The 13,647-nt window shown below is 43.8% G+C and overlaps 1 protein-coding gene across 1 annotated transcript in view; it reads right to left on the minus strand.

The window, feature by feature from the left end:
* EIF3A (eukaryotic translation initiation factor 3 subunit A) overlaps positions 1-9,281 on the minus strand; it is a 55,437-nt gene extending 46,156 nt beyond the window's left edge. The window contains exons 1-4 of the mRNA XM_017849770.1: positions 8,476-9,281; positions 1,477-1,666; positions 1,175-1,311; positions 615-778 (exon numbers count right to left, since the gene is read on the minus strand). Of these exons, the coding sequence (XP_017705259.1) occupies positions 615-778; positions 1,175-1,311; positions 1,477-1,614 (439 nt within the window). The 5' untranslated portion in view covers positions 1,615-1,666; positions 8,476-9,281. The remainder of the gene's footprint in view (positions 1-614; positions 779-1,174; positions 1,312-1,476; positions 1,667-8,475) is intronic.
* Between the last annotated feature and the right edge of the window lie 4,366 nt (positions 9,282-13,647).

Below are 13,647 nucleotides of genomic sequence, written 5' to 3' on the forward strand. Positions count from 1 at the left end.
AAAAAAAGGAAGTTTATTTTTTCAGTCATATGCAGAATTCCAAAAGGACTTTAAAATGTCTTTCATTGTTACTGATATTTGTGTAAAAAGAAAAAAAAATTTTCAGATATCAATAAAATACAATTCACACAAAACTCCTTTAACGAGGAAAACACATTCCTTACTCGGTCATTTTGGTTTTGTTTTTTTGTTTTTGTTTTTTTTTGAGACGGAGTCTTGCTGTTACCAAGGCTAGAGTGTAGCGGTGCCATCCTGGCTCACTGCAACCTCCGCCTCCTAGGTTCAAGCAATCCTCCCACCTCAGCATCCTGAGTAGCTGGGATTACAGGTGTGTACCACAATGCCTAGCTAAATTTTTTGTATTTTTAGTAGAGAAGGGGTTTCACCAAGTTGGTCAGACTGCTCTTGAACTCCTGACCTCAAGTGATCTACCCACCTTGACCTCCCAAAGTGCTGGGATTACAGGTGTGAGCCACCACATCCGGCCGCAGTCATTTAATATCATGTGAATGCCAACATTTCAATAAGGATAAAAACTCGTTCATTTTAAGCACTTTTCAGAAAATTTACTCCTCAATTTCAAAGCACTTCACTCAGATTTGATCTCATCTTACCTTGCTGGGCAATATCATGATAAAGGCGCTCTACTCTAGAATTGTTTCTAAGAAGGTCCAAACACTGCCTGTAAGACTCCCACAGGAATTTAACCCATGGAGTTAAAAGTAATCTGTCAGTACGATCCTGAGTGTCTTCACCACTTACAGCACTTAGGAGAACACTACAAAGACAGAAAAAAATGTTGAAAACAATTTTAGACAGTTTCCTACTTTGCCATGTGATTAAAAACCAAAATCAACAATGTTCATCGGAAAACAGTGCAAATTCTTCCCACAACTTTGTACACACTGCAAAGGTGTCACTAACCACTCCCTGAATTCCCAATCTGCATTATGATCATTTAAATTAGTATTTGCCTTTCTATCTTACGGCTGTCATTTTCCACTTCTATGAATTTTTATTACCTACATACATTTATTGGTTACTATGCATTTAAAACTTCGAAGATTCGCATTTTTTTCTGATCAACATCTGCTTCAAAAGGAAACGAAGACCCATGTAAAGAAAAACACTAAGTTAACTATCAAAGCATTTATCAGAGGTCTAACCCACATACCTCTCAGGAGTTTGAATATTATCCAGATCTTCTATATCTAAGACCATCTGTTGAGATTCTTCTTTAGCAGCTTCAGTTTTTTCCTCTGCCATTTTCAAATAGGCCCTAACAACATCCTCCAGAGATTTTATGTTCACCTAATCCAAAATACAAAACTCTTCAGAACTTATTTTCCATTGAACCATAAGATGTTTTAAAGGCAAATTTTAAGAGAAATACAATATATTAACTTTGAAAGGTAAGCTCTTCTGCAGATTACTAAAAGCATTTGTTAAAAATAGACAACCCAGCTCTGTTTGTACCTGTTGACAAATGTTTTTATACTGGTACAACCCCTCCTTTGCCAAGTGGCTCTTGCGAAGATCCACACAAAGTTCCAAGTATTTCAACATAATTGGTTCGTGTATCTTTTGCCATGTTCTATGTTTTTTACTTTTCATAACATCATAAAGAACGTCCAGAGCAGGCTGCTTTTGCCAACCTCAAGAAATTCTGAAAATTCAGGAGAATTAAAATTAGTTATGTACACTACAGAAGAGTCTAAACTTTACTTTTTTAAACGGCTATTTCAATTCCCCAACTCACTACCAACTTTTTACTAAGTTACATTTATTTCTGACTTCTAAAGCTATGCCATAATTATCAAAAGTAAAACAACAGAAAGACTTGAGCTGTGTTGCAATATGATCTACAAGTAAAACTGAATTTCACTGTATTCCACTGTGATTTAAAAGTTCCAGGCCAGGAGCAGTGGCTCATGTCTGTAATCCCAGCACTTTGGGAGGCCGAGGTGGGCCAATCACTTGAGGTCTGGAGTTGGAGACCACCCTGGCCAATATGATGAAACCCGTCTCTACCAAAAACACAAAAATTAGCCGGGCATGGTGGTATGTGCCTGTAGTCCCAGCTACTGAGGAGGCTGAGGCAGGAGATTCACTTGAAACCAGGAGGGGGAGGTTGCAGTGAGCCGAAATCGCACCACTGCACTCCAGCCTGGGCGACAAGAGTGAAACTCCATGTCTCAAAAAATAAATAATGTGTCAGTATTGGTTCATTAGTTGTTACAAATAAAAATCAACAGAGGAGAAAGTGGGTGTGGTGTCAATGAAACTATGTACTCTCTTCCCAACACTCTGGAAATCTCAAACTGCTCTAAAAAAGTTTTTTTGTTTTTTAATAAAAAAATAGAAAAATGGGGCCAGGCGCAGTGGCTCATGTCTGTAATCCCGACACCTTGGGAGGACAAGGGCAGATCACTTGAGGTTAGGATTTCAAGATTAGCCTAACCAAAATGCAGAAACCCAGTCTCTATAACCAAAATGGAGAAACCCAGTCTCTACTAAAAATACAAAGTTGTTAGCAGGGCGTAGTGGCGCGTGCCTGTAATCCCAGCTACTCCGGAGGCTGGGAATAGCACGAACCTGGGAGGTGGAGGTTGAGGTGAGCTGAGATGGTGCCACTGCACTCCAGCCTGGGCAACAAGAATGAAACTCCAACTCGAAAAAAAGAAAAAAGGAAAAAAAATAGAGTATGTGTGTGAGACGGAGTCTCGCTGTGCCACCCAAGCTGGAGTACACTGGTGTGATCTCAGCTCACCGCAACCTCTGCCTCCCAGGTTCAAGCGATTCTCCTGCCTCAGCTTCCTGAGTAGCTAGGATTACAGGCACCAGCCACAGGGCCCAGCTTATTTTTGTATGTTCAGTAGAGACAGGGTTTCACCATCTTGGCCAGGCTGGTCTCAAACTCCTGACCTCATGATCCACCCGCCTTGGCCTCCCAAAGTGCTGGGATTACAGGCGTGAGTCACCATGCCCAGCCAACTCATATTCTTTTGAATTTATTATCCCCTGAGCCCAAAGGCATTCTATGTGCTAACATTTCAAAATCTAGTTCCAATTTTAAGTTTTATGCATATTGTTTTGAAAAACAGTCAAAAGCAGTATCTCTACCATTACATTATTTGACCAAGGTTAAAATTTATCTTATATTTCCTCATCTTTTCTTTTGTACACTTAATAGACTGAGGCAGAAAGAGGTTATTTACCCTAAGTCAACTGGTTAAATTCATCTTAACATTCATAATTGCAAATTTCACACACACACAAACTTCTCAATGAGCATTTAAAAAATAATTTGGGGGAACTAAAACACTACATTTAAAAAAAGGCTTAACATCGGGGCCTATCATGGGGGGGGGAGGGATTGCATTGGGAGTTACACCTGATATAAATGACGAATTGATGGGTGCTGACGAGTTGATGGGTGCAGCACACCAACATGGCACAAGTATACATATGTAACAAACCTGCACGTTATGCACATGTACCCTAGAACTTAAAGTATAATTTAAAAAATAAATTAATTTTTAAAAAAGGCTTAAAACACTATATGTATCTCTCTCCTTTTTAAAAATATCATTGCTTATTTTCCTTGGAACAAGACTTTTTTTTTTTTTTGATGGAGTCTGGCTCTGTCGCCCAGGTTGGAATGTAGTAGCTTGATCTCTGCTCACTGCAAGATCTGCCTACTGGGTTCACGTCATTTTCCTGCCTCAGCCTCCTGAGTAGCTGGGACTACAGGCACCTGCCACCACACCTGGCTAATTTTTTTTTTTTTTTTTTTTTTTTTTTTAGTGGAGACGGGGTTTCACCGTGTTAGCCAGGATGGTCTCGATCTCTTGACATCCTGACCCGCCCACCTCGGCCTCCCAGAGTGCTGTGGTTACAGGCATGAGCCACTGTGCCCAGCCAATACTTTTTCTTTTAAGAGCTACCCGGTAAGACATAGCATTATCTACCACGTAACTCTGTGCTAAGCAAGCAATCGGCAAACATGTCCCTTATTTGGGGGTCTTATTAGATCCACAGATTTAGTAATTCTCTTTCTTCTTTCAAAGATCCCATCTTCCAGAAATGATGCTTCCCAACATTCTTTCCTCCAGGAAAACCACAAACAATACCCCACCTCTCCAATATATCAAAAAGTTTGCGGCCAGGCATGGTGGCTCACGCCTGTAATCCCAGCACTTTGGGAAGCCGAGGTGGGCAAATCACCTGAGGTCGAGTTCGAGACCAGCCTGGCCAATGTGGTGAAACCTCGTCTCTATTAAAAATACAAAAAATAGCCGGGCCATGGTGGTGCACACCCGTAATCCCAGCTACTTGGGAGGCTGAGGCAGGTCAATTACTCGAACCCAGGAGGCGGAGGTTGAAGTGAGCCGAGATAGTGCCACTGTACTCCAGCCTGGGCAACAAGTCTCAAAAAAAAAAAAAAAAAAGTTAGCAACAGGAATCACAAAACATACTGAAATAAATATTTGCATAATTCCTTATATGAAATCACATTTTTCACATGCAAATAATGACAAAACCCTTCACCACTGCATGAAAAAGTCCATCTTTCACTAAGTCAATCTTACTATCAAAAAAAAAACTTACTAAATGAAACAAAGATGTAATACAACTAGATACTTTGTTGAAATAAGCCTTTCCTTGTTGTAGGAGTGGGAGTGGGAGGGAAAAAACTTGCAGTCTTCTCCTGGTCTTCTCCTATAGTGCATGCAAAGTTATTTTCTAAAATGTAACAGTACAGCCAGGTGCCTTGGCTCACACCTGGGTAAATGGGAGGCCCAGGCATCACTTGTGGTCAGGAGTTAGAGATCAGCCTGGGCAACTTGGTGAAACCTTGTCTCCATTAAAAACACAAAAATTAGCCAGGCATGGTGGTGCACGTCTGTAATCCCAAATACTCTGGAGGCTGAGACTTTAGAATCACTTGAAACCAGGAGGCGGAGGTTGCAGTGAGCCAAGATTGCGTCACTCACTCCAGCCTGGGCAACAGAGGGAGAGACTGTTTCAAAAAAGAAAAAAAGAAAAGAAAATGTAACAGTACATTAGGTGTTCTTCCTAACAAAAACAGTCTCTTATCAGCAAAAAACTTGGGAGTAAATGTGTTTAACAGAATTTATACTTTAAGAAAATCACAGCAGCAGCACTAAACCGACCTATTGTATCCAATTCCTAATCTAAAAAAGGGCTTTTTAGAGATGGAACTGAAACTATTTTTTACTTCCTGAACAGTCAATTAAAACTTGATTCCTTAGCCAGGTGTGGGGGCTCACGCCAGTAAATCCCAGCACTTTGGGAGGCCGAGGCGAGCAGGTCACTTGAGGCCAGGGTTTCAAGATCAGCCTGGGAAACATAGTGAAACCCTGTCTCTACTGAAAATAATAAAAAAATTAGCCGGGCATGGTGGCACATGCCTGTTAATCCCAGCTACTTGGGAGGCTGAGGCAGGAGAATAGCTTGAGCCCGGGAGGCGGAGGTTGCAGTGAGCCGAGATAGTGCCACTGCACTCCAGCCTGGCCAACAGAGCAAGATTCTGTCTTAAATAAATAAATAAATAGTTGGAATGAGAACAGATTTTTCATAATCCATGACAGTCAGTCTTCTGCCTTTGTCCTAATTTACATACAAGAATTTAGTTCCTCTGAATTATTTAATGGTGGCCAGGGGAAGCTTTTGAGGCTGGAAAGAACTATCGTAAACTAAAGGTTCTATTTCAATACTTAAAATATTGACTTCCAGATTAATATTATAGAAATAAAAATTAAAATCTAGAATTATAAACCTTACTGGATGGGTGAGCATTTGGAGCATACCTTTCAAATTCATTACTGAAAGTATATATAAAGGATGATGTTTACTAGTTTATTTGTGCAACAGACCAAATAGATATGCTACAATGTTACTCAATTTGTGGACTTAATAACAGCTTTATTTTTTAAAGGCACTGGTTGTAGAACATGAACTATAATAAGGTCAGCAGCAGTTAGTTTGGCACTACTAAGGATATAATACGAAAAAGGGGCCTCCTCTAAATGATTACAGGATACGAAATTCTTGCCTGTAACTGCTGGTCCAAGTTCTCACCTTCCCAAATGACTACTATAATTTTTCCCCAAAAAATTGCTGATATGTATGTTTAGGGTGACCTGAATGACTATTCTACTTAAACGTATTTACATTTTATTAAGATAATGCAATAGATTAGGTCTAAATATTGTTGCGATCATAAATGTTACATATAAAACATTTAGATAAAATGAGATTATTTCCAATTAGGTGAATGCCCTTTGATCCTTCACTTATGTTTTGGAAGCAGTGCCCTGGACCATCCACGATCTGCTCCTTTTGAGAAGGGATCCCTCAAGATGAAAGGTATGAGTTTCTACTCTGAAGGTAACACATGCATCCCCATCCAACAGCTTCAAAGGGCTGCAAGCAAGGCGTCCCCACAGTCTTTTTTAAAAAGCTACACAAACAAAACTCAAGGTTCCCCCGGTGTCCCTCATCTTGCCTACTTTAATTTCAGATCCTTTTCTTAACTGCCCTTTATGAATCAAGCCTGTCAATTTAGAAACAGGAAAAAAATGTTTGATGCACACTACATATCTTTTCTGTATCAAGTTCTTATGAAGATTCCAAAAAGAGAAGCAATAAAGGAAACAAGGCCCGAACACACCAGATATGTAGTATGTAGGCCGTTATAGTGCTTTGGCCTACTAGCACAGGAAAAAAAATACCTGTTGGGCAAAGCATGCAAATGACTGTAAAACATCCACAACAGCCATGCAGAGTAGTCATTTCATGCAAATCATTTTGTATACTACAAATTCTAAGTTTCGAAACGTCGAAAAGTCATAAACTTTGCTACAGTTTGGTTGATAGTGACAAAGTTCCATTTCTATCTCTTCTTTCCGATATATTAATAAACATCTTAAAACTTCTTGTCTGCTCTAACCATTAGATCACTGGTTATCATTAGAATGAATTAGCGATCACACCTATGTTGTAGTTTGAATAGGTTTTTAAAACAATTACTCCATTCCACACAATGTGGAATTAGCCTATTCCACAGACCAGTTCCCTCCCCCACAAAAGTGTTACTTTTACTTTAAAAAGTATATGACCAACATATCTCTGGTCCTGCCAGATTATCAGTTTATGTGCTGACTCAAACTGCCGTCTTCACAAGATGAACTTTCAAAGAAGCTAACAAAATAAGCTCTGCAACATAAAACTGTAACTCACAAGGTATACTCATCTACAACATGGGTAAAATCCAAAACTTCTATTTCGGTGAAGGAAGGATGAAAAGAAGAGCTATCCATGCCCTAACGATTATTAAAATTGTCTGGTTAGAGGGAGAAAAAAAAAACCCTAAAACAAAGTTTCTTAAGCCCAGAGACTAGGCAAGAACATGTGCATCCCCAGAACGCCAATGTAATAAATGCCTTGGAGAGATCGGGGCACAGAAGTTTTTCCCTCAAGCGCCTTGGAGAGATCGGGGCACAGAAGTTTTTCCCTCAAGCGCCAATGGCCGAAGTACACATATGAAAACAGAAATCGCAGAAAGCAGCACTGTGGCAGAAAAAAAGAGAAAAAAGGACTGATCTGGATGTCAAGAGACGTTGGTTTTAAGTCTCTTGGCTCAACAACTCCCGGAGTGACCTTGGGGAAACCTCTCTCTAGGCCTGTTTCGTTATCTTTAAGAGGAGACGTGAAGTCCCTTTACATTAACTCTAGTCCAACTTCCAGTGATTCGGAACAGGCTTTCGGAATGCTTCTAATCAATGCCAGGAAAAAGGAAAAAACAAAAACAAAACAAAACAAAGCAAAAAAACAGGAATCAGGTTAAATGGGTCAAGAGGCCCCTAAGTGGATATAAAGCGGCTGGGTGAAGGGTAAGTGGACCCTGACCCAGCAAAGTACTGAGCGCGGTTTGGAGAGCGGGGGTGGCTGCGGGAGGACCGGGGGTGGGTCCGTAGGGCTCCCGGCCCGGGCAGGAGGTGGAGCCGAGGCTCTCGCGTGCATTGTCCCCGGGAGGGAGCCATGTTTCTTACTCCCCGGCACTCCCAGATGGCGGCTGGGGGCGCGGGGCCTAAGCAGACCAAAGCTCCAGGGACCTGGAGAGCCAGCGGAGGCAGGCAGCGGGGAGGGAGCTCCAGCCTGCGTAGGGGCTGTCTCCCCGGCTGCGGTCCCCGCGACGCACCCGAAGGCGGCAGGGGGAAGGAAGGGCCCCCGGGGCGACGGTTCCGGGCTCCGCGCCTCCCAGACCCCAGTCGATAAAGTGAGAAGAAAACCCATGCCCAACCACGGGCTGGGACAGCAGCTAGCAGGCCGCATCGGTCTCCTCTCCCCGCGCGGGCCGGGCGGCAGAGCAGTGGGAAACAGGCCCGCGCTCTCGACCTCGGAGGCCTCGGGCCGCCCCAGCCCGGCGCGCCCCGATCAGCTACTCACCGTTGGCGCGTTTGAGGGCATTTTCCGGCCTCTGAAAATAGGCCGGCATCTTGGCGGCAGGCTCAGCTCACCCGGCGTCAGCGAACTCTCTAGTGACCCGGGCCGGGAGAGGAGACGAAGGGGAACCAGCGTAAGGTTCCACGCGCCTCGCCAGCAGTCGCCCGCGCCCAGCCGGCCAGAGACGGAAAGGAAAGAGCCACGTGACCTCCGCGCGGCGGCCCTGCTGCCGTCCAGGCCCCGGATGTAGGGGCGGGCCTCCGTGCGCGCAAGCGCGCTGGCGTCACGCACGCCGACAGACGTTGCGGCGCCGGGATCCTAGGCGCGCAAGGTCCAGTTCTCTTGGGCCAGTCCTGGGTAGTGTTAGAGAGACGGTTCCCAGGCTCTTCAATCTTCGAGCGAGAATTGGGATGGGAAGGGTGAGTGTGGGGTCAGAGTTTCTGTCTGGAGAACAAGCAAACGTCTGCAGATTGATTTTCAAAGCGGCTTGTGCGGAGTCGTGCTGTTACAACAAGGTCCCATCCAACCAGGGAATGGCCTATCTTGGCTATCTGAAAATGCTGAGTATAACGACAGTAAGCAGGTGTCATCAAGTCAGCGCCGCTCAACCCTGACGGACAAGCATGGGGAAGAGTGACGGCTAAAATAAGCAAGGAAGGTTATTTTATGTCTTGGTAAAGTAAAAAGTTGGTGTTACAGGGATTGCCTTGAGAAATTGAGGCTCTCCGAGTGGGGACAGAGCGACCTGGCAAAGGGTGAAACGCCCTGGAGCACTGCAGACTTGCTTGGTGTTTGAAAACACAAGGAAAGGAGTGTCGTCACTTTTTACATACAGCGCACGTCACAAACAAATTAAGAAAAATTAGTGTTAGTGAAAAAAAATCAATTTGAGAGGCCCTTTTATTGTTACTTAACAATTTTAATGTTCGCAGACGAAGTACTTTACCTAGAACTTGAAAACCATTTGAACCGAATCTAATTCTCAAGACCTTGGTATGAAATAAAGACGCGCTCAGAAGGAAAATTTAGGAGGCAACAGTGAAATCGATTATCGTCAATGTATTACACATTTAATAGATGAGATATGTGAATTAATGAATGAGGAAATCGGCCGGGCATGGTGGCTCACGCCTGTAATCCCAGCACTTTGGGTGACTGGGCGGGTGGATTACCTAAGGCCAGGAGTTCAAGACCAGCTCGGCCAAGGCGAAACCCCGTCTCTTACAAAAATTAGGCCTGGCGTGGTGGCTCACGCCTGTAATCTCGACGCTTTGGGAGGCCGAGGCGGGCGGATCACGAGGTCAGGAGTTCGAGACCAGCCTGGCCAACATGGTGAAACCCCCGTCTCTACTAAAGATACAAAAAATTAGCCGGGTGTGGTGACAAGCGCCTGTAATGCCAGCTACTCAGGTGGCTGAGGCAGGAGAATCGCTGGAACCCGGGAAGTGGAGGTTGCAGTGAGCCTAGATTGTGCCACTGCACTCCAGCCTGGGTGACAGGGCGAAACTCCGTCTCAAAAATAAAAATAAAAAAAATTAGCCGGGAGCTGTGGCTGGCGCTTGTAATCCCAGCTACTCAGGAAGCTGAGGCGAGAGAGTCGCTTGAACCCCGGAGGCAAAGGTTGCAGTGAGCCAAGATCGGGCCACTGCACTCCAGCATGGGCGACAGAGCAAGACTCCGTCTCAAAAAAAGAAAATAAAAGAATGAGAAAAACCACAGGATATACACAAAAAGCATTTCCCCTCATTACTTCTGCCTCCACAAAGAGGTTTTCTTTTATTTTCAACATGAACAGTTCTACTACAGGAGAGGTTTTCTATTTAACTAAATTGATCACTTTTTTTTTTTTTTTGAGACGGAGTCTTGCTCTGTCACTCAGGCTGGAGTGCAGTGGCCGGATCTCAGCTCACTACAAGCTCCACCTCCCGGATTTACGCCATTCTCCTGGCTCAGCCTTCCGAGTAGCTGGGACTACAGGCGCCCGCCACCTCGCCCGGCTAGTTTTTTGTATTTTTTAGTAGAGACGGGGTTTCACCGTGTTAGCCAGGATGGTCTCGATCTCCTGACCTCGTGATCCGCCCGTCTGGGCCTCCCAAAGTGCTGGGATTACAGGCTTGAGCCACCGCGTCCGGCCCTAAATTGATCACTATAAAGAAAGAAGATTTGGAAATGTAAACATGGACCCAAAAGAATCACAAATTCTGAAGAAGTTTATTTTAAAATTAGTTTCAGAGAGCTCTTCCTCCAGAATGCTTAGACCATTCTGTGTCTGAGCTTATTCAACAAAAAAATAAGAGTCAGGCAGGGCTGATATAAAAACAACAAGTAGTGAGAAGCTATAGTAACTGTTTTATGGGCAGGATCAAGAGACTTGTTTGTGTATATAATAATTAAGTCAAAATTAAAGAGTGAAACATATGAGCACGTACTTCTTTTAAGAGATGTAGACAGAACCATTTAGCAGATCATAAAGAGATGCAAACAAAATAAAGTTGGCCTAAAAAATCAGAAAAAAAGCTTGCTGACATTCTTAACTTTCTGTTATCATTTCTCAAAGAAAATAGTGAAATGGGCCAGCGTGATGGCTCATGTCTGTAATCCCAGCACTTTGGGGGGCCGAGGCAGGCGAATCACAAGATCAGGAGTTTGAGACCAGCTTGGCCAACATGCTGAAACCCCGTCTGTACTAAAAATACAAAAATTAGGCGTGGTGGTGCACACCCCTAATCCCAGCTACTCGGGAGGCCAAGGCAGGAGAATCACTTGAACCCTGGAAGTGGAGGTTGCATGAGCCAAGATTGTGCCACTGCACTCCAGCCTGGACAACAGAGCAAGACTCCATCTAAAAAAAAAAAATAGTAAAATGGCTTCATTCGTTATTGCTCATTATTTGGTGTGCCCACAACAACACAGACACTAGAAACTTGGGAGATAGGGGGCACGGTGGCTCAGGCCTGTAACCCCAGCACTTTGGGAGGCCGAGGCAGGTGGATCACAAGGTCAGGAGTTTGAGACCAGCCTGGCCAATATGGTGAAACCCTGTCTCTACTAAAAACACAAAAATTAGCCTGGCATGGCGGCAGGTCCCTGTAGTCCCAGCTACTTGGGAGGCTGAGGCAGGAGAATCACTTGAACCCCAGAGGTGGAGGTTGCAGTGAGCCAAGATCATGCCACCGCACTGCAGCCTGGGCGACAGAGCGAGACTCTGTCTCAAAAAAAAAAAAAAAATACAGAAACTTGGGAGATAAAATGAAATCCAATATCCCTACATATTGATCCTTCTGCCTTTCAAATTATTTAAAGTATATAAAGCATTTCGTAATATAACAAATGATCGTATACTTGTATTTAAATAAAATTATGTAAAGTGTAGTGGCATTTTGGGAACGAATAAAGGTGTAACATCAATTTCCAGGATAAATTTACCTATTAAATTCAACCAACGTGGCCAGGTGCGGTGGCTCCTGCCTATAATCCCAGCACTTTGGGAGGCCAAGGCAAGTGGATTGCCTGAGTTCAGGAATTCGAGACCAGCCTGGTCAACCTGATGAAACCCTGACTCTACTAAAATGCAAAATAAAAGCCAAAAAAAAAAACTAGCCGGACATGGTGGTGCACACCTGTAGTCCCAGCTACTCAGGAGGCTGAGGCAGGAGAATTGCTTGAACCCAGGAGGTGGAGGTTGCAGTGAGCCAAGATGGAGCCACTGCACTCCAGCCTGGGCCACAGAGTGAGACTCTGTCTCAAAAAAAAAAATTTTTAAAATTAAAAATATATATGTACCACAAATATTCAGTACCAGCTAATAGTCATTGGATGCTGAAGATAAGATCAAGATGCCTGCTTTCAAGGAGTTAATGATTCACTGGTGAAAATAAATGAATACACAATGAGCGACAAGATAGGATCTAATCTGGGCCAGGAGAAAAGGATAATTATTTGCCGTTGATTAATGCTTACTTAGTAGAAAACAGGCAACCTGAAGATGATAGAAACCACTTTGGGAAATGGTAAGAGGAAATAATCAGGCTCATGGTTTTTTCTAACTAATCAAATTAATTTTGTATTACATATGACTGGATCATTAATATGATGTTTTAGGGTTTTTTTCTGATTTGAGTAAACATGATTCCCAGAAAGACAATTTTTAGCACAACAGAGGTACTGCATTATACATATTTGCAACATAGTATCATACAGCGTTAAAACAAGTAGCATGTTTTACAATTTACAAAGTGTTTTCACATTTCTAGTTTTATTTACAAGTTTGAGGTAATGAAGGTATTTGTACCCCATGAGCATAAGGAATTTCAAAGAGGTTAACTAAGGTTCATAGTAATACATTCCTTCAACCAGCCATTATCAAGCGCATTTCTTTTTTTTTTTTTTTTTTGAGACGTTTTTTTTTTTTTTGAGAACGGATGTCTCTTCTGGTCGCCCAGCTGGATTGCGTGGCTGGATCTCAGCTCACTGCACAAGGCTCCGCCTCCCAGGTTCCCGCCATCCTGGCCTCACCCTCCCGATAGCTGGAACTAACAGGTGCCCGCCACCTTGCCGGGCTAGTTTTTTTTTTTTTTTTGGATTTTTTGTAGAGACGGTGTTTCACTGCATGTTAAGCCAGGGATGGTCTCGATGCTCCCTGACCTCGTGATCCGCCCCTTTCGGCCTCCCAAGTGCTGGGATTACCAGGGCTTGAGGCACCGCGTCTGCGCATAGTTTGCCCATGCTTAGGCCTTGTCAAACCAATCCTTAGGGGCCAAAGTGAGGCGTGGCTCATACCTGAATCCCAGGCACTTTTGGGAGGCCAGGAAGGCAGGTGGGATCACTTGAAGGTCAGGAGTTTCAGGACCAGGCCTGGCCAACATGTGGGAACCCACAATTCTCCCGTAAAAAATATCAAACAAAATTAACATGGCATGGTGGGGTGACATCTGTATCCGCTACTCCAGAGGCTGAGAAAGAATTGGCTTGAACCTGGGAGGCAGAGGTTGCCAGTGAGCCAAGATTGCAGCACGGCACTCCAGCCTGGGCAACAGAGCAAGACTGTCTCAAAAATAAAAAAGCAAACAACATGGTGAAACATGGTGAAACCCCATCTCTACTAAAAATACAAAAATTAGCCGGGCATGATGGTGCATGCCTGTAATCCCAGCTACTCCAGAGACTGAGGCAGGA

Source organism: Rhinopithecus bieti, unplaced genomic scaffold (assembly GCF_001698545.2).
Source record: "Rhinopithecus bieti isolate Rb0 unplaced genomic scaffold, ASM169854v2 scaffold_33066, whole genome shotgun sequence".
NCBI classification, from domain to species: domain Eukaryota; kingdom Metazoa; phylum Chordata; class Mammalia; order Primates; family Cercopithecidae; genus Rhinopithecus; species Rhinopithecus bieti.